Source organism: Hakea prostrata, chromosome 1, assembly GCF_041222555.1.
Source record: "Hakea prostrata isolate BN-2017 chromosome 1, UWA_Hpros_2, whole genome shotgun sequence".
In the NCBI taxonomy this organism is placed as follows: domain Eukaryota; kingdom Viridiplantae; phylum Streptophyta; class Magnoliopsida; order Proteales; family Proteaceae; genus Hakea; species Hakea prostrata.
Genome location: NC_142600.1, coordinates 12,206,209 through 12,225,847, shown reverse-complemented (window position 1 = coordinate 12,225,847; position 19,639 = coordinate 12,206,209). Strand labels below are relative to the sequence as shown.

The following is a 19,639-nucleotide window of genomic DNA, read 5'->3' as shown; positions in this document are numbered from 1 at the left end:
CATCGGGTGTTTGTAAGGAAAAGAGGCTTCGTCAGAGGCTGGTGCATAGGTCAGGAGGGTGAAGGAGAGGAAGTCGAGGAAGAGTAAGAATGTACCTTATATTTCATCGGGGAAGGAATTGCAGGTTTTGGTATCAAAAGTCGAGACTAGCAAGGTTCGAAATGGACGATGATGCATCAGAGTCGGGAAGAGGATGATGCAGGTCTGTGCCCCAGTGCGTTAACTAGTTTGATTTGATCGGATTGAACTGGCGTGCCCTAATGCCGTGTAGCAACTACTTCTGAAGCACAAATTGTTGTGACGCGTACAGATCAACCTGGTGGGACCAACACAGTTGCACAACAGTTCTTAGAGAACGGGAAACGCATTATAGAATTGCTAAAAGGTTTCTCAAGAACCCGTCGGCACAAATAGGGGTTGCTTTTTGCATCCATGGTTCGAACCCGTGATCAAATTTTGAAGCCCTAGTTGGAAATTAGTGGGGAATAGTATCAAAATTCGTTTTTATAGGCTTCTGATCAGTTGACTCCAGATCGAAGTACCGAAAATTTTCAACCTGACAAGAGAAGTTCACATGACTGTAAATATCTCATCACTAGTAGCACGATTTTTCCCTTGGTGGGAATGGTTCATAACGTGGTTTTGTGGATTCTTGCTTGAAACTAAATCAGACAACATCCTTAGTCAGGGACGTCGAAACATTGAACATTCACAATCTGTGCGCATGGTCTGCTGATATGATTTTCGAAGACTTTTGCCATTGAGCAATACTTAAACTTCGTTCCCAGACATTAACACAGGCATTCCAACTTGCAAAACAATAACACATGCCTACGAAATTAAAACCTACAGAACTCTAAGACGAAGTACACCAGAGAAGAATAATATGCTGATACTGCAATTAGTAACAAGGAAAGCTTCTTTGCATAGACAATTCAAAAAAGGACATGCCAGCCAGCCTGCCTGCCATCAGGGTAATTCCCATCAACTGAAATGGTCATACTGAGCATAAATTAAAACTCAAGGAATGAAGATATGACGAAGGATGGGAAATGATAGAATTGAATTCCACAGACCAAGTCCAAAAGATACAAGGTGAAAAACCTACTTAGTTAAAAGTACAAGGAGTTGTATACCTTTCATCTGTTGGAGAGGAAATTGAAGCGAATACAATTGTAGAGCTTGCCACAGCCAGCTTATCTAGCCTGCTTGATGGAGAAACCAGTAACACAGTGAGATGAATGCCATAAATTGTTACTATAGCATTAACTCCAAGCACATAAAGAGAGTCAATACTTGACACTAATCAAAACTAGAGAATAAGGAGATTGCTCCAAACAAGGTTTCATGAAAAAGGGATTAAGAAAATTTGAAAAAAAAAAGAAAAGAAAGGTGTGGGGTGGAGGAGACGGAGAGGATACAGTACATTTCAGCCCTTTAAATTTTGAAAAACTAAAAGTAAAATGGAAGGACAAAGCAATCTCCTTGTGTCATGCCCAAAGTCTATTTCCAACAAATATAAGCAATAATAAGAAAAATAAAATCCCAAGTAACAGGTCCCAAGTAAAGTACACACAATTCACTGCAGGCATGCAAGGAAATGTGATAAATATGTGAAGCCATATCTTAATTGATCTTGCTTTTAATGAATTACATCAGCCATTACTCCTAAATAAAGGGGAACTTAGATTCTTTTTCCCGTTGGAAAGGAGATGACAGGAGATGACAGTAGACACTTCCATTTGAGCAGCTATTTGGCTCAAATTTTCGAAGGGACTCATCTGCAAATTCTATCATGCACCTTTCTTGCATTTCCCCATTTGGATTTAAGGATTAATTAATCTTCAATCAATCATGAAAATTCCAGATGTTTCCTAAAATAACATCATGGTGCAATAACAAAATTGCTTCTGTACAGCATTTTCAAAAGGGGAAAATTCCCTCCCTTCTTTTTTTTAATACAGTCCTTATTTTATCATTCTATAAAAAACAAAACATTTACTTGGGTTCTGGGGTGTATCTAAATAATCTTAGAAAATTTCTTTTCTTGACAAAAGAATGATCACTAGGGATTAGCAATTCAGACATCAAACGTGATAACTTGGTTTTTTCAAGTTCATATAAAAGGCAGGACAGTGAAGGGTGAAGCAACAGTTTTACCCTCTCTTTTTCTCCTGTATTGCCCTGATGATAGTTTGTGCACACTTGTTCTAGGTCCATATTAACTAATTCAAAAGGAATAAAGCTTCAATGTGAAGATGATTTTTGTCCATGGTAATCGCACAAAAGCGAGCATTCAACCTAGGGATTACACACCTCATTGTATGATGTGGTGAATAGGTATTCAAACATGATATACAGAGTTTTCTTTTTGACCCCATGCTTACTTATTAGGCAAGCTAAGGATGATTTTTCATCCTTTCCCTAATTGTTTCTCATTTGAATTCTTTCCATTCATCTTTCCTTCATTTCGAATTCTTTCCATACATTGTATTTCCATACAAACATTTCCATGTATTATATTGCTATACAAACATTTCCATGTATTATATTGCTATACAAACATTTCCATGTATTATATTTCCATACAAACATTTCCATGTATTATGTTTCCATACAAACATTTCCATCTTTTATATCTTTCCTTTATTGTTCATAATTACCTACCAGCATGGGATGTATGCTGTCTATATATTTGAGGTTCTCTCATATGAAATCATTAAACCATTTTCTACTATTGAGTTTGTGTCTTAATATTACTGGATGTGTTTCTTCAATCAGAGAAGTATCTTATGAAATGAAAACCTACATACCAGGGTTGACAAATGAAAAAGCAAGGGGACACAAGAACCAAGAAGGGAATATCCATTATCTTGTAGGGACAAAAATGTTGCACTTCAATCTATCTTAATATGGCATCACCAGCCCTAGGTCCACAAACCTGAGAGGGAAATAAGGTTATTCCTGGTTCAAACGGTAACAGCTTTTTGAAAAAGGTTGAGGCTTGTTACATATAAACAAACAGCCATAAACCAGTTTTCTCAAAAAATGAATACATCAAGAAAGAGGTATATTCCAATTTGTGAAGATTCACATTAAAGGTAAACTAGCATGGGGAAGTGATCCTCTTTATAGGAAAAACTACAGTTATAAAGGAGCTTGGAATCAGTCACTGATGAGGATGTGGAAAATAGGTCAGAATAGGTTCACTGTAAGTCCAAGACAACATAAAACTATTTGAGTACATTGACACAGAACAGCATTCATCTTACATGGAGAGAAACTAAGTTCTTCAAAACCACCCATACCCGGCAGAGACAAAAGAACAAGAATACAAGATAAGATGACAACGTTACATAGTTATGTAAAACGGGACAGAAACTTGTACACATATTTGAGTACCCAAATAAGGACTTCACTCAAACCCTGAAACAGAACAGGAAAACTCTAACCCTATGGATAATGTTCCCAAAAATTCAGAAATGACAGTTGCTAAAAGAGTAAGAAGGGACCCAACTGCATGAAATATCAACTGTGTTTGTAATGCTGAGAAAGGCAAATAATTGAGGAAGAAACAAAAGAAAAAAGATATATAATAATCAAATGGTGACGACTTATCTTAAGCAAGTTGTAAAAATTTTAGGCCTAATACAGTGTAGCAAGAACAGGAAAGGTTGGTATCTATTCCTATGAGATGGCTCAGACATAAGATGGATGTTCAAGAGAGGCAACAGAGTCTTGCACGCGTGGAAAACCAGCTAAGAGGAACACTACTGGACTCAACTAATCATCCTTATCCCACATAAAAGAGGCCAGAGCATAAGGTTGAAATGTAACACCCTATGGTCCATGCTGTCTGGCTAAAAGTTTTCACAATGCCAGCAGCTAACAATCTGGAACATAAACTCAAATCCTTCATCCATGCTTAGGTCCAGCAGCAAAAAACTATGCTAAGCTATCAACAGCACAACAATAAAGGAAGTTCAGGAAAACCCTATGTAGTTAAAAAGGAAAAAAAGCAGCAACTGCAGATCAAGATTTTAACAGAACCTACAAAACAATATAACAGTCACCTAATGACACCAGTAAGCAGCAAAAAAAAGGGAGAGTTCACAAAGCACATCAGATCATTAATTAGAAGAGCTCTCTCAATAAATAATTACCAAACAAATAGATTGTAGCCAACATTTTTCAAAGAAACCCAGAGTAATTCTCATTTATGCAACCAAAAGGTCCAAAACTTATTGTTCACCTTCATGAAAACATATTTGTGTACATGTTTTTATTTCATTAACTAATTCAAGTAATAATGGTCAGAATCGCAAAATAATTCTGAAGATCAAACTATCAGAGGGGGGGGGGGGAAGAAAAGAAAAGTACCTCAAGATCAAAATCCAACTACCAAGAAACATAATTAAAATTAAGTTCCCCATTTAGTCCTAATTAAGAAAGGTAGACTTCTGACAAGTATTTTTAGTTAATGTTAGACAGAAAAATTTCAAGATTCACCATAAAGAGGAACCAGTTAAGTAAAATTTGGTGTTACTGAAATAAACTTTTTCACATCATATCCCACTTTCAATGGCAAGTAACAGAATGATCTGGTAGCAAAACTATGAAAATAGAAGATTTAATATGAGCAACAAAAACCCTTGAGACATAATGAAAAGGTTGCATGCTTGTTGCTCATTGCTACTTGGCAGTACTCACTATATCCTGTGAGATGACTATATGGTGGTTAATGGGTCCACGTTGGACCAGCCTGTCATGATCCAAGCTTTAAACACTTGTATATAACCCTACACACTGAAGATTATCTTGTATTGGAAGGAGTGGGGTGGGTCATGTCCTAGCACAACCAAAGACACTTTGGGAACCGATCATCTAGAATCCACTGCACTATGGATCCATGGTTGATTCCATACAATTGGTTCTTGGAGTGTCTTCGACATCCGTGTACAAGGACATGATTTAGAATCCAAAACTGAGAGACCATAATTATAAATTGTCCGCTAATTCAATTCTTTTCTTCAATATCGCAAATGATTATAAGCAAAATGAGAAGACGATTGAACAGGAGAAATATGAAAATTCCAAAACAGCTCATATATTCTTTAAAACTGAGAAGCATATTAGGACAGTGAAAAAACACAATTAAGATTATCTTTTGTGCAGCAGGAAGAGTGCAGCAACATGATCATAGCAGCCTTACTGTTCATTGAATTACTGATTTAGTAATTCTCCAATCATCAAATAGTTTTAGCTGTTTATCGTATTATTTTTGCAAATAGCTATCTTATTTAGATATTTATCTCCAGACTTTTTTGTTTCCTAGTTTGAAGTAACTTTAATTGGGATTGAACACTATAGATAGCTCGCAGCAAGGAGGAATAAATTCCAGTTTCTTTATGTTAAATTGCTATTAGGTTGTCAGGTCAAGATAGGAAACTTTCAACTTGGCTAACACATGAAGGAGGTTTTGTTTTCTGGTTTTCCAGATTTAAGTTGTTAAGTCAAGATAGGAGATTTCCAACTCAGCCAACACATGAAGGAAGCTTCCTATTCTGTTTTTCTTTTCCTCCAATCAGAGTTCCCTTGATTGGTTCCTAATTTCTGTTATTCTCTGGTTTGAAGTCCTCTTCAGTTTTTCTCCTTCTTGTTGCAGCAACCTGTACTGCCATGTATACCTTATGGGCCATGATTATTAACTACACAAAAATAAACTAAAATTGTTTCCTACTTATGTCTCTGGTTCTCTTTCCAGATTGTGTGAATCATCATCTGCTGTTGTATGAAGGTAAATCCACCAGAACTTAGATGCCATATTGATTCCATTATTTTACTATTTTTTCTGTTCAAAGATACCCAGAATTTCCCCTTTGTGATACTGTTTATTAAGCCTTTTACCAAATGGACATCCACCTTTTTCCGCCGTGAAGTTTTTGGGGTTATTTCCCCCCTCCTATTGTTAACTTTTGCACATGGTATCGTGTCAGACAGCAATATCTATGAAATCTCCAAATTTTGGTTCTCAATCCATCTCCCTCTGATAATTCAATAATTTTTATTTGATTAACGAGCTCATTTCCGGAGTTATTATTGTCCACCTATAAGAGTGTTAGAAGTTCACGACTGACATTTCTGGTCGAGTCAAGTTCTGTAGAGGGAGTTTCTACCACCGAAACGAATCTCTCCTTAACACTGCCCTTTGGTTTTTGGCCTGTGTCTATGGTTGGAGTTACACCTTCCATCTAACTTTACACCATACCTTAATGTTAACAAAAAAGAAAGGCATAGAGAGGAGGGAATTTTTATTTTTTGGGGGTGGGTGGGTGGGTGGGGTTTGATGTAAACCAAATTCTAGGGTTTTGAGTTTTGATATTAAACCTTAAAATTGGATTCAGCATCCTCTCTAAGAATCAGCTGTCTTATGGGAAATATCGTGGAGGAATTAGGGTTTCAAGTACCCAAAAGTACCAAAATGGGATGGCCAAGCTTAGGAACAATGGATTGTAGGAACTAGTTACCTTGTTATAGAATCAGACTCAGACTTGAGAATAGATTTAGGTATAGGTGTAAAGGGGTTTTAAGGCTTGCGGCTAAGGGAGATTATGGTTTAGGATCTTGCAGTACAGGCATAATGGGGTTTGAGGCTCGCGGTTGGGTTTAGATGGGTCTAGGGATGAATGGAGGTGTGGAAAGACTGTTGTCCTATGATCCTTGATTGAATCCTGCTTTTCTTTTCTTTCTTTCTTGCAAACTTGACTTTTTTTTGGGTTCTTGATGGGATCTCGCTTTCTTTCCTTCTTTTCTCACAACACTGGTCTTTCTTCGGTTAGGGAAAATTCTGCAAGTTGGTTTTTCTGGGTTTCCTAGGCCTGCACGCATGTTAAAGAAGAAGGAAAGAGGGTGGTAGGGGAAAAGGGGGAACGGCTGTACTTGGAGTTTAGGGAGGGTAGGGGATGAGCTAGGGTTGAAGGGGGAGGGGTCCCAAAGGTGCAGCAGGGTTTAGAAGGGGGTTGGGGATGTCTGCAATAGAGGGGAGGGGAGCCAAAGGGTTTGTGGGGCTAGGAAGAGAAAGGAGGGGCTGGAATTGAGAGGGGAGGGACTGTACTTCATTAATGGTAGAAGGCTGCTGGAGGTTGAAGAACTAAGCTGGAAATTGAGGAAGAAGATCTCACACAACCGCCGCAGCCTTCCCAAGAAGCCACGACTTGACTTGACTTGTCTGCTTATGAAGTCCTAATGAAAAGGAGAATCAAAGTGGATCCTAGTCAACGACTCTTAAATAACTTGCAAAATACTAATCAGAAAATTAAAATAAAAGTAGATCCAGGGTCCAAACAAGACACTCGACCCAATGGGACCCAGGCCTAAGACCCCCAAATTTTGCCAAAATAACCAAAATGCCCCTGGTTCAAATTAGGAGCCCTAGGATTTGGAGAATCAACCCCGTGGTGGGAGATCTCACAAGATATCTTGCTTTTTCAAAGAAGCGGTATGAAATGGAGATTGAGAACTGGGATATCTCACTCGAGATCTCGCCATATCTCGCTGGAACTCTCAATTTTCACTAATTTTTTTTGCGGATTTTGGCTGGATTTTCACTTGCAACTACTCTTAACACATCTACAACAACATAAGAAGATCAATCATTCTCTGATTGTCTTATGAACTTATTATTTAATGACTTCTATAGAACTTCCAATGGTTGTATAATTTTATTATTCTATTCTTAAAAATTGAAATTGTGATATGGATGGAATTTTGATGACATTTTGGTTATTTGATGTATTTGATACACTTGCTTTTAATTTATATGCATTAAAGATTCTATATACATGTTGTATAACCTTGCATTCTCTAATCCTACAACATTTTGGTTTCACACTATGGGTAGACTTAGAAATCACCCTCAGGGTTGTTTTCTGACAAATCCAAGGCCACCAATGTGTTCAAAAGGCCTTAAATAGGCTAATTACCAAGTTCCAGCCCAATTCGGACCGTAAAACCCACCGAGATGGGCCACTGAGTTGACGCCAAAAAATCGCATATCTTGACCAAGAACTCACCGAGATGGTCAAGGTCTCAGTTTTTCAAGGTGGCGAGATCTCGCTCGAGAGCAAGATCTTCTACCATGATCAACCCTAGGCCCTGTGGAACCCACAGAAATGATTTACATCAGGGGGTTACTTTTGGCTTTATCCAACAGAATAGTTGTTTTGCTGCCTTGATGACTATGGCTGGATATTCTCTCTCTCTATTAGTGTGGTAGTGGCAGCTGATAATTTTTATTGCTTTTGTTGGGTATCCTTAATTTGAGGGGGAGTGTTGAATGCATGCCATAAGAGGAATTTTTAGTCATTGCTAAGTCAAATAATAGAATAGTTTGATGCTGGGTCTACTTTCAGTTATTGTTATTTACTTTCAAAAAGTTTCATAATAAGATTTGGGAATCGACCATGACAGGAATGATTCTATCTTCTCCTCTTGTGTAGGTACTGATTACCAGTATCTGTACCACCAAAGAAGGCACAACAGATACTCCTAGAAGATATAGCACTAACACTTTACCATTTGTGACTTATCTCCTAGTGATTCGTGTGTGAAACGGGAGGTACTGAAGCAAGCACACAGGACAGAGGATGAAGACAGTTCCCTAATAGAGGCCCAGGATAACTATTAACCACCAGAGATTTAACCAAAAACGCAGAACTGTTAACATGATGGAATATCTATGGGCATATAACTAATATCTAAAGGCGCACAACTAACTTGCAAGAATCATATTGACAAAGAATATCAGCGTCAAACATCTTCTAAATTGTTATTTACTCACACCAGTAGCTTCTGAATTTTCCTGCTTGACACATTCAGACTAACAATGAGCAATTTCAGCATTCAAGAAGAGGGGAAATAACAAACATGTGCACAGGGTTTTAATACTTAGAATTGAGAACAGAAATAGAGACGACTTTGGTCTAACTCCAGTCTGAATCAGCCCGAATCAATTCAGGAATTTGGAATGAAACTATTTTATTTTGAAAATAGAATTGGTTCTGGAATCAAGAATTGATTCACTTTAAGAGAGATAACAAAGAAAATGGCTAGGAATCTGACAATTTGGCCAATCCAAATCCATTCAGGAAGCACCAAATAAGAGCAGTGGAAGTCAGGATCAGAGACAAATGTTTTCAATCCAAATTGACTGCTTCACAAGTTCTGATTCCCGATTATCAAAACCATTCTACTGCAGAAGAGCTGTTTGGGTCCATCGCTTGTTAAAGTGGCAAAGTAATTGCAGCATACAGAAGGGCCAAAGTCTCTCAAAGCTCAAAGAAAATCGTTACTAACCAAACTGGTTTTCTGAAATAATTAAATACTACACCACACTTATAGTCTCAGCACTAATATATCAACTAATCTGAATGAACAAATTTGCTGCATCAAGTTCCGATATCATCCCTTAAAGGATGTTAGTTCCTGAAACGATCCCCTTAAGCAGCTAGATGATTCCATAGATCCTTTTACTTTGTCTAGGAACATAGTCTGGAAAGAAATGAACCGAAAGAATGCACCATTTTGGAAGAACACAGTAGGAAACGAACGAATCCTTAAGTCAACTAGACAGATCTTAGACAGTGAAGTGTTAAGTGATACAGAATTTAGCAGACATCCACATTAAGTCAAAATAAAATATCAAGGATCTGACTCTATAAAGGAAGAAATGAGTTTCAACCTAAAAAGCCTAAAAGGAAGTGAGGGATGCAAACAAATCCCTTGCATGAAGACAACAAGCAATAAGCATGGCCAAACAGTTAATAAGAATTACAGAGAAAGCATCAGTGCAGACGAAAATAAGACAGCCTCTGGTTTTGATTCACAGAAAGCCCATATTTGTATGTCAATGAAAAGTTAAGGACATGGTAATAGTCACATATATTCTTGCAATGATGAAACTATGAAAGTGCCTCCAACAGAACCTGAAGACACTAATGAAGCCTGAGCTGATCTCAACTACCCCAAAACAAAAATGACTTTGACGCCAGATGGTCCCAACACCAACAAGGTGTTCATCTATGAATGTGACTTCGCTGTATATCATAAGGACCATGTATTCCCACTCCAGACCCATATTGAGGAGCAGCATCAGTACCATCTTTAACCTGAAATACAGAACACTTAAAATTTAGATATGTAGCAGGATCGTCCATCTATTCTAGAATCTGAACAGTATCATGCTTTGTTGAACACAAAATAACATGAAAAAGTAAGGAATTTAAGTAAAAATATCCTTTTTGTCATAACCTGCTACTGTTTGTAAGTTTAAAATGGATGACGTATGAGCTGAAGCACAACTGAGATTGGGAAACAATACACTATATCTAATTAATTTTTGTAATGATTTTTTCAAGAAATAGATCATAATAAAAGAACGCCAGGGATAGCCCCCCTCCCTCTTTATTTCGGCTGGTGCCTGGACTCCCCTTACCCTGTACCATCACTCTTTCTGGTCCTCCCTCCCCCCTTTTCCCTGCTCCAGCCTGATTGTGACAGGACCATCTGGCTCCCTCCCGTAGTGGTACTCTCTTCAACTCATCTACTTGGCACTTTGTGAGACCCCCCATCCCCCAAAGCCCTGTGGTTCAAGTTTGTTTGGATCAAAGGACTCATCCTTAGACTTTCCTTCATTGTTTGGAGAATACTTCCACATTGCTTCCCCCATCCATTTCCTATTTTGTCGCCATAATACAAGAATGCTAAGGATAGCCACCTCTGCCTCTTTATTTTGGCTGGTGCCTGGAGTTCCATGCCTCCCCATCTCCCTTTCTGGTCCTCCCTCCCACCTTTTCCACTCCCCCCTGATTGTGACAGAACCATCAAGCTCCATCCCGTAACAGTACTTTCTTCACCTCTTCTACTTGGCACTTAGCGAGACCTCCCTTCCCCAAAGTCCCGCGCAATCCATGCTTGTTTGGATCAAAGGGCTCATCTTTATACATTCCTTCACTGTTTGGAGAAACACTTCACATTGCTTCCCCCACCCATTTGTTCCAATTTTGTGGCCATATCCCTAACCCCCCCCCCCCTTTTTCTATTCTGCATTCTTTGTAATAGCAGAGATGAGGACATAAACCACCTATTTTTCTCTTGCCTTTTCGCCAGCCCCTCTGCCTGCTAGCCCTTGCCTACATATGGCCTTGAAGTAGACATCTTCAACCATTTGACCAATACCAGGCGGATAGCTGCCTTCAGTGGTTCTATGATTGGTGATGTTATTGGTTAGCTGGTTTTTGGGGCAAGTATTTCTCATATTTGGCTAGAGCACAACCTTCTCAGAAGGACTACCAAATCTCAGTCCACCCATATGATTTGGCAGGCCATTTGCATGGATGTTCAATCGAAGCTATATTTTCTCATCGCTTAACCTTTAGTTGACAACCCAAGGAACAGGCTTACCGAGGATGGAAACAAAAAGAGATGTCAACTATATAGAGAATAGCTGAAGTGCCAATGTTCTGGCACTAATGCAAACATATTGCTAGGTCTGGGTCATGGAGAGAAAGAGGCACAAGATGGGGCAAAAGAAAAAATCTAACTCCTTTGATATAAATGCAAGAATCTCCAAGGAATATCATAGGAGATAATATCTAGCCAACATCCAAGAACAAATCAACCTTGAACTCTTATCTATGATTCTATGTGAGAATCTAAACCACCAATCAGCATCTGAAGAAGAAGAGAGCTCTGAGAGAGAGAGACAAATGGCAAGAGAAGGAGAGAGCAATTGGTAAATAAGACAGGATAATTTTTCAATAAACAGTGTCCAAGTCAAAAAGCTTTTAGTAGGGAATCCTACTAAGACACTGAGTCTGTTTACAAGGAATTATAACAGGAAAAGAACAAGTTTAAAGCAACAACAATGCCAAAGAGCACATAGAGAACTTCATTCTGGTAGCAAATTAACTCAAGCACATCAATCACCAGAAGGCAGCAGCAATGATAGAGAAAAATCTCTCGCATCAACAAATCCCAGACAGTAACGAGCAAAATTAAGCAGTAGGGAACAGCCGCAATCCAAAACATCATAAGCACTTCTCAAAGATAGTAAATTGTAAGTACTAATTTTCACAATGAAGTCAGGTAAAAGTGCATCACACAAGAGCTAGTCAGCTTCATCGTAATCCCTTTTCAAGGAAGGCAGGTAATAAAACTTCACAACAGAGATGGACAAAAGTGCAAATATGAATAGATTTGTGAACTCCAAATAGAGGCTCCAGATAAAATTGCAACATAAGTTGTTGTTGATCAGGTGAAACTGCAGCACAGGTTATTGTAGACCAAGCATTAGGTTGAGGAAGACAGGACAGCTCGATGTTGTTGTAAACCACTAATAAATTGCTTTTTTCTGAATACAACAAACAACCATCTTCTTAGATAAAATTTATTGCCGATGACATGAATGACATACTGATAATCTTCATCCGATGCTTTGATCAAATAACAACTATAATATTCCATCTCCCCCTCATAGCACTACATGTGGACAAATAATGCAAGACACGCAATACAGGATAAGGACAATTTCCTAGGTCTACTAAATGAGAAAAAGTACTCCAAGATGAGTAGACTTACAAGAACAGATTCAACAGAAAGAGATAAAGAGTCTCATCTTATCTACCAAACTAACCAATTCCAACACAACTCAAATTACTAACTTATAATGGACTTGGTCTCTTTCGCAACTCAAAAAATATTAACTCAAATAAAATAAAATAATATTAGATCCATAACCCTTGGATCAAGGGGGTTTCAACCAGACCCATCTTGAGCCCCAAAAGGGCTGAAAATGACCAAAATGCCCTTGGGGAAATTAGGCCAGCTTCAGATTAGCTTTTTGAGTCTGGGTTTAGAGGGGGCGGGTCAACCTTGGTCACATCAATAAATTATGCCAAAGAGAGCCAAAACAAGAGCAAATGCATTTAAGGTGTCTAGAAGCTTTCCACACCCAACTAGCCAAACAATCACATTTCTGAAGAACAATCCCAAGTTTTCCATCCCTTTTTACCTTTTCCACTCTTTTCCCAAAAAGGGGCGAACACATTGCTGAAGTGATGTAGCCAGCCCCCAGGCAGCACAAAATGAACCCAAAGAAGACCCAAGCTCACTAGCAACTTGCAGCACTGCCAGGGGAGCTGAACTCTTACAGGGGCATTTTGCTCATTAACCACCCCCAGTTCGAGCCCTAATTATCGATTAATTGCAGATACTTAAGGGAATCTTTATCTAGTTTCATTTAGTTATTTAGAGTCCTAACAGTCAAGCTATTAAGGAGTTCTAGTCCATATGGGCGTCCTAATTGCAATCTAATTTCAAAAGATGCCGTCTAGATAATTGTTATTTTACTTTGTTATTTTTATTGTGGTCCTTTGTAGTTTCTTTTCCTAGTTGCTAACTAGTTATTGAGCGTTACTTGGTTAATGAGTTGTAAAGGGATTCCCAATCCAATTTGGATCGCTAATTAGAGTCCAAATTGGTTGAGTTCAAGAGCCTTATAAAGGTCCCCTACCCAGCCATAAATTCAGACTTGATTATTTGAATAAAATCTGAGACGAAGGAATGAGTGGAGTCGTGGGTTCCCAAGGATCCCACGGCTGAGTGTGAAAGTTTTCTTCAGTTTTGTCATTAACTCCTCCCTCCTTCAAGCTTGCAGCAGCACCAGACTTCAAGTAATTCAGCAGCAACAAGCCCCTCTCAAGCAAGTTAATCCCAGCCCCTCCCACCCTCCCTAAGACTTTGCGCATCCCCCCCCCCATTCCCCTTTTTCTGCCCCTTGGCAGTGGCTTCACCCCTCATTCTCCTCTTTTTCTTTCCTTTGCCTTTTCTTGATCTTGCAACAGCTGAGATTTTGGGAGCAAGATGGCTTGCTGTATGCCAAGAAGAGGATGATATATGTTCCTAAGTGGAACAACTTGGGAAATATCTCATCCGTGAATGCCATGACACCAAGTGGGCGTGCCACTCCCCATTCCTACGAATGTAGTCCTTCATCGCAACGATGTGTTCACCCTGTCCATGTGCAGAGAACAAGACATATATTATGTCTGATTTGCTGACTCCATAGGAAAGAAAGATCAAGAAGCCCGTCACAGCCCCTTTTCTTGAATTGCAGAAAATTCTGCAATTCAATTTCTCCTTGAATTTGTAAAGAAAGATCAAGACTGATTCAAGAAAGCCTCAAACCCATTCCCAAAACCAACTGCAAGCTTCCTCATCCTTCCTTTTCTTTCCCACAATTATTAGCCTATCCCCTCTACAGTCCCAATTGTGAATTTTGATCCTCAAGTTCTTCCTTTCTATTTAGGTTTTGCTAAATCCTGAACTTTTAGCATCCCACCACATCTTAGGTCTATTAAAACTCAACCATTCAAACCCTTTTCCTAAATTGTTAATACCCTAATCCATCCCATTTATCTGATTCAAGCCTTAGCGATGTGAAACCCAATTTTAGGGTTGGGGTTTTAAGATGAATTCTCCAAAATTTGGGGTTTGCCCAGAATCTTCCAGCAAACAAGCCTAAAATTATTATGGGATGTTGTGGGTCTCTAAAGAAATTACGGAAAAGCCTTGGGGACAAGTTAGGATTGACACGGATTGTTGAAAAGTCACCCAAGGGAGGGTTGGAGATATCCAAAACTAATATGGGATGTAACAAAAATAGTGGGGGATTGAGAATATTATTCCTATGATTGGTTGAAAAGAAGATAATTAATTTTGAGATAAAACATGAGTTTGATTTTGGAAAAGGGGAAAAAAGAAATTTTCTCTCTCTTCCTGGCTCTTCCTCTTCTTTCCCTTTTCTTTCTTCCTTTTCTTTTCTTCTTTTCTTCCTTTTTTCTTCTTCTTTTCCTTCCTTCTTTTTTGGTTTTTTCTTCTTTTCTGTTTTCTGGTTCTGCCACAAGGAAGAAGAGACAGAGAGAGGGGGGGCCGATAGGAGGAAAGGGGGTGTGTGGGGGAGGGGCCTAAAGGGATTGTAGGGGGATAGGGGTATCATGGAAGCCTGGGTATGCTACTGAACAGGTGCAGCAACAGAGAAAGGGGGTGGCGGTGCCAGCAGTATTGGGGTGGGGCAGGGAAGGTCTCTTTTTTTTTTTTTTTTTTTTTTGGGGGGGGGGGGGGGGAGAGTTGGGGTAGGGGAAGGTGAGGGAGGGGCTAGGGGCTGCTGGAATTGAAGGGAGAGGGGGCTGGGGGTGTGTAATTACTTAGAGGTTTTCTGTGATCAACGATGGCGGCTGGAAATTTGAAGAACAAAACTGAAATTCTTGATGGAGTTGCTGCTCTTGAATAAGACTCTTAATTCCTCAACTGTGGCCTCCCCAACAAGGCCATGATCCTCAACTCAAATTTTAGTCATTTATCAGACTTTTCTTTCACAAAGAAATAATAGGCTATTTATAGCCTACTAAAGACTCTAAACCTAACAGGGGCTCCTTTATAGATTAGGATCCCATTAAATTCAATCACAACCATTAAATAAGGACTCTAATTGACACATGCTGAATTCTATTCAACTAAAGACTCCAATTGACACATGCTATAATTATAAAATTACAAAAAAAAACTGCAAGATTGACGTGCTGAAAATTAAACCTAATTAACTAAGGCCCCTGTTTGGTTACATGAATCCAAGGATTTGAAATGAAATGAGATGTCAAATTTATAGATTTTAAATCTACGGATTCATGGTTCAAAAAATTAACTGTTTGGTTAGCCTCAAATCTATCGAAGTTCATAGAGTTTCGTTGGGTTATTCCGCGTGAATCCGCAAATTTCATCAATTTTATACTTATGGTGGAATCCATGGATTTCACCCAATACCCAAGAATGGCTTAATTCACGCCCTAAAAGTGAAATCCCTGGATTTCATGAATCCATAGATGTTTTACTACCAAATAGGTGTAAATCTCCGATTCATGAATCTAGGGCTTTGAAATCCCAGGATTCAAATAATCAAACAAGCCATAAAGACGTGTTGAATGTTAGAGAATTAGTTAGTCGGGGGGATAAGGACATAATTGCCCCCTATAGTTCAGCTAGCCTAGGGAGGATTCCCCCTATGAGTGGGTTTTTGGCCCAACTTAGTGTTTCAGCCAAGGGAGGGTCAACCCTATTCACATCACTTAGTCTCTCTGGATATCCCAAAACCATAAATCTTCCCTCAAAAACCTTTCCAAAATAGGTTTTGTTAAAACCCTAGCTTCCCTTAATCAAGATATGATTTTCTCCAACCCATCCAAACTTTACCCATTTTCTTCACCAAAACCATCCCGCCTTGGTATAGATAAAACCCCAAACTCCCACGAATTACTTAAAAATGGTTAGTTCCATTTAAGAAAGATCCTGAAGACTGGCGCAAAATCCTAGGTTGCATTACAATTTACAAAGGCTACCAAACTAGCAAAGTCCGGAGGAGCCTTACCCCCAACATATTTTGCTTAGGCAAAATTTGTTTGCTATATGAAAAGGGTGAAAAAATAAACATGTGGGACCCACATTTAGTGGGGTGGAGGAGAAAAAAAAAGAGGAAAGAAACAGATTTTGTGAAAAAATTACAAATGTGGGTCCCACGTTTATCACATCCCTCACTTTCCCACAAAATCTCACTATGGGACTTTAAAAAGGGGTGGGGTCGGGAAAAGCAGGGTGCCGTGTCAGCAAATAAGGTTCCCTAAATCAAGGAAGCTTGTCTGTAGACTTTCCTACCCTATTGAACCAAACAAGCCATGCTTCGGAATTTTGAGGAGAAGTTTACTTTTTCCACCCCTTTTTTCCCACCCCACTTCAAATTCTTTCAAACAAATGATACCTTAGAGGTAGTTTTGATGACTTGACCTTTGGGCAACTGTGGTCTACCAACCACTACATCAAGGCCTAACCCTCCTTTCCAGTCTTTTCTGTCAAATAAAAACACCCCCACCTCACACCCTAGCCTTCCATGTCCCAACAAAAGAATGATATTGTAAGTCCATAGAATACGCTCGTGTTCCAATGGAGCTGATCTACTAATATGAACCGTAGCATGCTAGATCAAGTGCAATCGTGTTCCACTACAGCTGATCTGCATTCTCCCCTGCTTGTGTGACATGAACTATAGGGATTGAAAAGAAAGGAAAGACTTCCTTCTTGAGTAGGTCGAGATATCAAACTTCAAACTCTCACTGAATTTGAGTTTTCAAACATTGAAACTATGTAACTTTGTCATCCCGTATACAATTTCATCTTAACTAGTTCAAGATCTCAAATAGCTTTTAAATTATGCATAAATTTACAAAGGACTAGATGGACATGGTGGCATGAAACACTACCTTCTACGGGTTAAAATGGTTTTCCTGATACCTACATATGGATTATCATCATAAAATTCTACCACTTTTGGTCATTAATATAAGCAGTCACCAAACAGCATGGATTTCTCCAGTCAAATGTTGTTTAAAATTTTCCTTTTTTAAGTAATAGCTCAGAGTTTGGTGTGGGGAGATCCAATCAGAAGCAAAACAAAAATATGGTATACTTGGTGCTTTAAAGCTACATGATTCAACACACTTTATTCCCCATGTTTGGTAACTTAATTAAGTCACCAGGATCTCTTGAAAACAATACCATCATTCCATATTCATCCATCCACGAGAGAGTTGCCAACATAACATACTTCAGGGACAAATTCAACATAACAACAGATAAAAATTGGAATTCGAGATTCCCTTGCAAACTTAATTAACCTAGTCGAAATGGATCTCATCTCCACTCATAAGTGTATTGTACTCAATCATCGTCCAAGTGCAGTAAAAGGCAGGCATTGAGGTTTGATAGTAATAAATACCACTGAACAATACAAACCGGACACTAAAGAAGATACTATCTCTATAGTACACTCTCTTAAAAGTAGATAGTGTGCCATCAATTGATGTTTCATAGATGAATAAACTTCTGTGTAACATGGATACGGAGATTCTGCAGCATCAATAACAATGGGTTTCTATTGTTTAATATTAATATAAGTGGAGAAAAATGAATAAGAGTAAACAAGTACCTGGTGCATGCCATGAGGATCAACATATAAACTTCCTCCATACTCCATGTCAGGATTTCCATAATTTCCACCATATCCAGGACCTATATAGAATGGGGGATGAATTAATAAAAATGTTGTGAAATTCCAATTGCACCAATGGGTTGTATGGCAACGTCCTTATTTCTTGTGTTCTTTTGCATTTTTTGGAACAGAAGCAGGCCAAAACATGTATGTGTGATCCCCTGTTTCTTACTAAAAGCAAAAAACGAAACAGAAACCTTGCCATACAACCCCCAAGTTTAAAAGGTTTTCCATTGAGAAGAAACAAGGAAATATCATACCAGGGTTTGCTGCAGCTGCAGCTGCACGAGCTCTCTTCTCCGCGTTAGCAAGCTCAGCGCGTAACTTCTCAGCTTCACGAGCCATGGAAGCCATATTTCCTTCCATCACCCTATCATGCTCCATATTTTCAACATGCACCTTCTTCTCGTAGTCAATAGCAGCCCTAATACATTAAAATACAGCCCGGGGGTACGAAGTCCAGGTTAAATCGAAAGAGTTCAACAATTTAGCCACTTTGGTATCAAATCGAGAGGAAATAATAAAACATTATCGTAACTGAAACACCTACAGTTATCCAACGACAGCGACTTCAGAATGCAAGGAATAAAAACCCTTGACGACCACAATGAATTCAGGGATTTAAAACCCTAAGCAACCACAATTAGTTCTCAACATGGAAACGTGAAAGTGCGCTTACCTTCCCTTTTGTATCTCGCGACGCATATATTCGATTTCGGCCTTGATGGCGGGCGCCTGCTGCAAGTCGGTACGGGATCGTGCGAGGTCACTGTTGATGGCCTGTAACTCGGCAGTGAGCTCCTGCTTAGCAGCACCCAACTTCTGAACATCAACTCTGACCTGAACCAACTCCGCATTAAGAGCGTCAATGGATCTGACTTCCGACTCCATATTCAAGGACTGCTCGTGGACTTCTCGTATCTCGGCGTCTCTCCTGGCTTTCAAGCTGGCAGCTGTGGCAGTCAAGTGACGAATCTCCTGCTGGGAGGCTAGGACATCCTGCTTGAGGGCGACATGGGTCGCCGCAAGTCGTTGGTTGTCGAGGAGGAGTCCCTGGATATCGCGGTTCTGAAAGGCAATGTGTTCTTCGATAATAGCTGGATGAGGCCGCCCAGCACCGGCTGATAAGGGAACGCGATGGTGGAGAGGTAAAGACTCTTCCATTAACGAGGGATGGGGCATCGGTCTCCCGAGATAAGGCGCCTCTCTCATATTAGGCGGGAGACGATTTCTTCCGGCCATTTCCACCAACAGCGCTGCTCTCACACTCTCTCCGCTTCCTGCCCTACTACAGCTTCGCTATCGTCGCGACCTGCAATGGATCGCGCCTTTTCTAATGCGGACGTTTTACGTTCCAACGCTCGAAGTTTTGTCAATCGATTGGAGAGAACCTAAAATATATACAATATATAATCCCGCCAAGGGCTAACCCGACCCTGTCAATTTATCGGAAACGGTTCAGATCATACTTAATCAGATGACCGA

At 39.5% G+C, this 19,639-nt stretch overlaps 1 protein-coding gene across 5 annotated transcripts; it reads right to left on the bottom strand.

The window, feature by feature from the left end:
• Positions 1 to 261: 261 nt before the first annotated feature.
• Positions 262 to 19,520, bottom strand: LOC149027522 (protein FLX-like 1). Of its 5 annotated transcripts, none has more exons than XR_016174637.1 (6): positions 18,834 to 19,520; positions 18,415 to 18,578; positions 18,092 to 18,174; positions 9,984 to 10,166; positions 1,137 to 1,205; positions 262 to 1,002 (listed from the first exon to the last, which is right to left on the bottom strand). XR_016174637.1 is itself a non-coding variant. In XM_089163445.1 (4 exons), exons 1-4 carry the CDS (start codon positions 19,394 to 19,396, stop codon positions 10,074 to 10,076), a joined length of 903 nt encoding a protein of 300 aa, XP_089019571.1. In that variant the 5' UTR covers positions 19,397 to 19,520; the 3' UTR covers positions 7,034 to 10,073. The 5 variants fall into 5 exon arrangements, 1 of the variants encoding a protein (XP_089019571.1); XR_016174640.1 differs by having other exon boundaries at positions 262 to 963; XR_016174641.1 differs by having other exon boundaries at positions 262 to 959.
• Between the last annotated feature and the right edge of the window lie 119 nt (positions 19,521 to 19,639).

Bases quoted from the DNA above. Each gene is read 5' to 3' on its own strand.
- LOC149027522 (XM_089163445.1), bottom strand. From the start codon at position 19,396: ATGGCCGGAAGAAATCGTCTCCCGCCTAATATGAGAGAGGCGCCTTAT. The intron at 18,579-18,833 runs GTAAGCGCACTT...TTAATGTATTAG, and splicing joins CGCGAGATACAAAAGGGAAG to GGCTGCTATTGACTACGAGA. The intron at 10,167-18,091 runs GTACTTGTTTAC...TCTGTATTTCAG, and splicing joins ATCCTCATGGCATGCACCAG to GTTAAAGATGGTACTGATGC.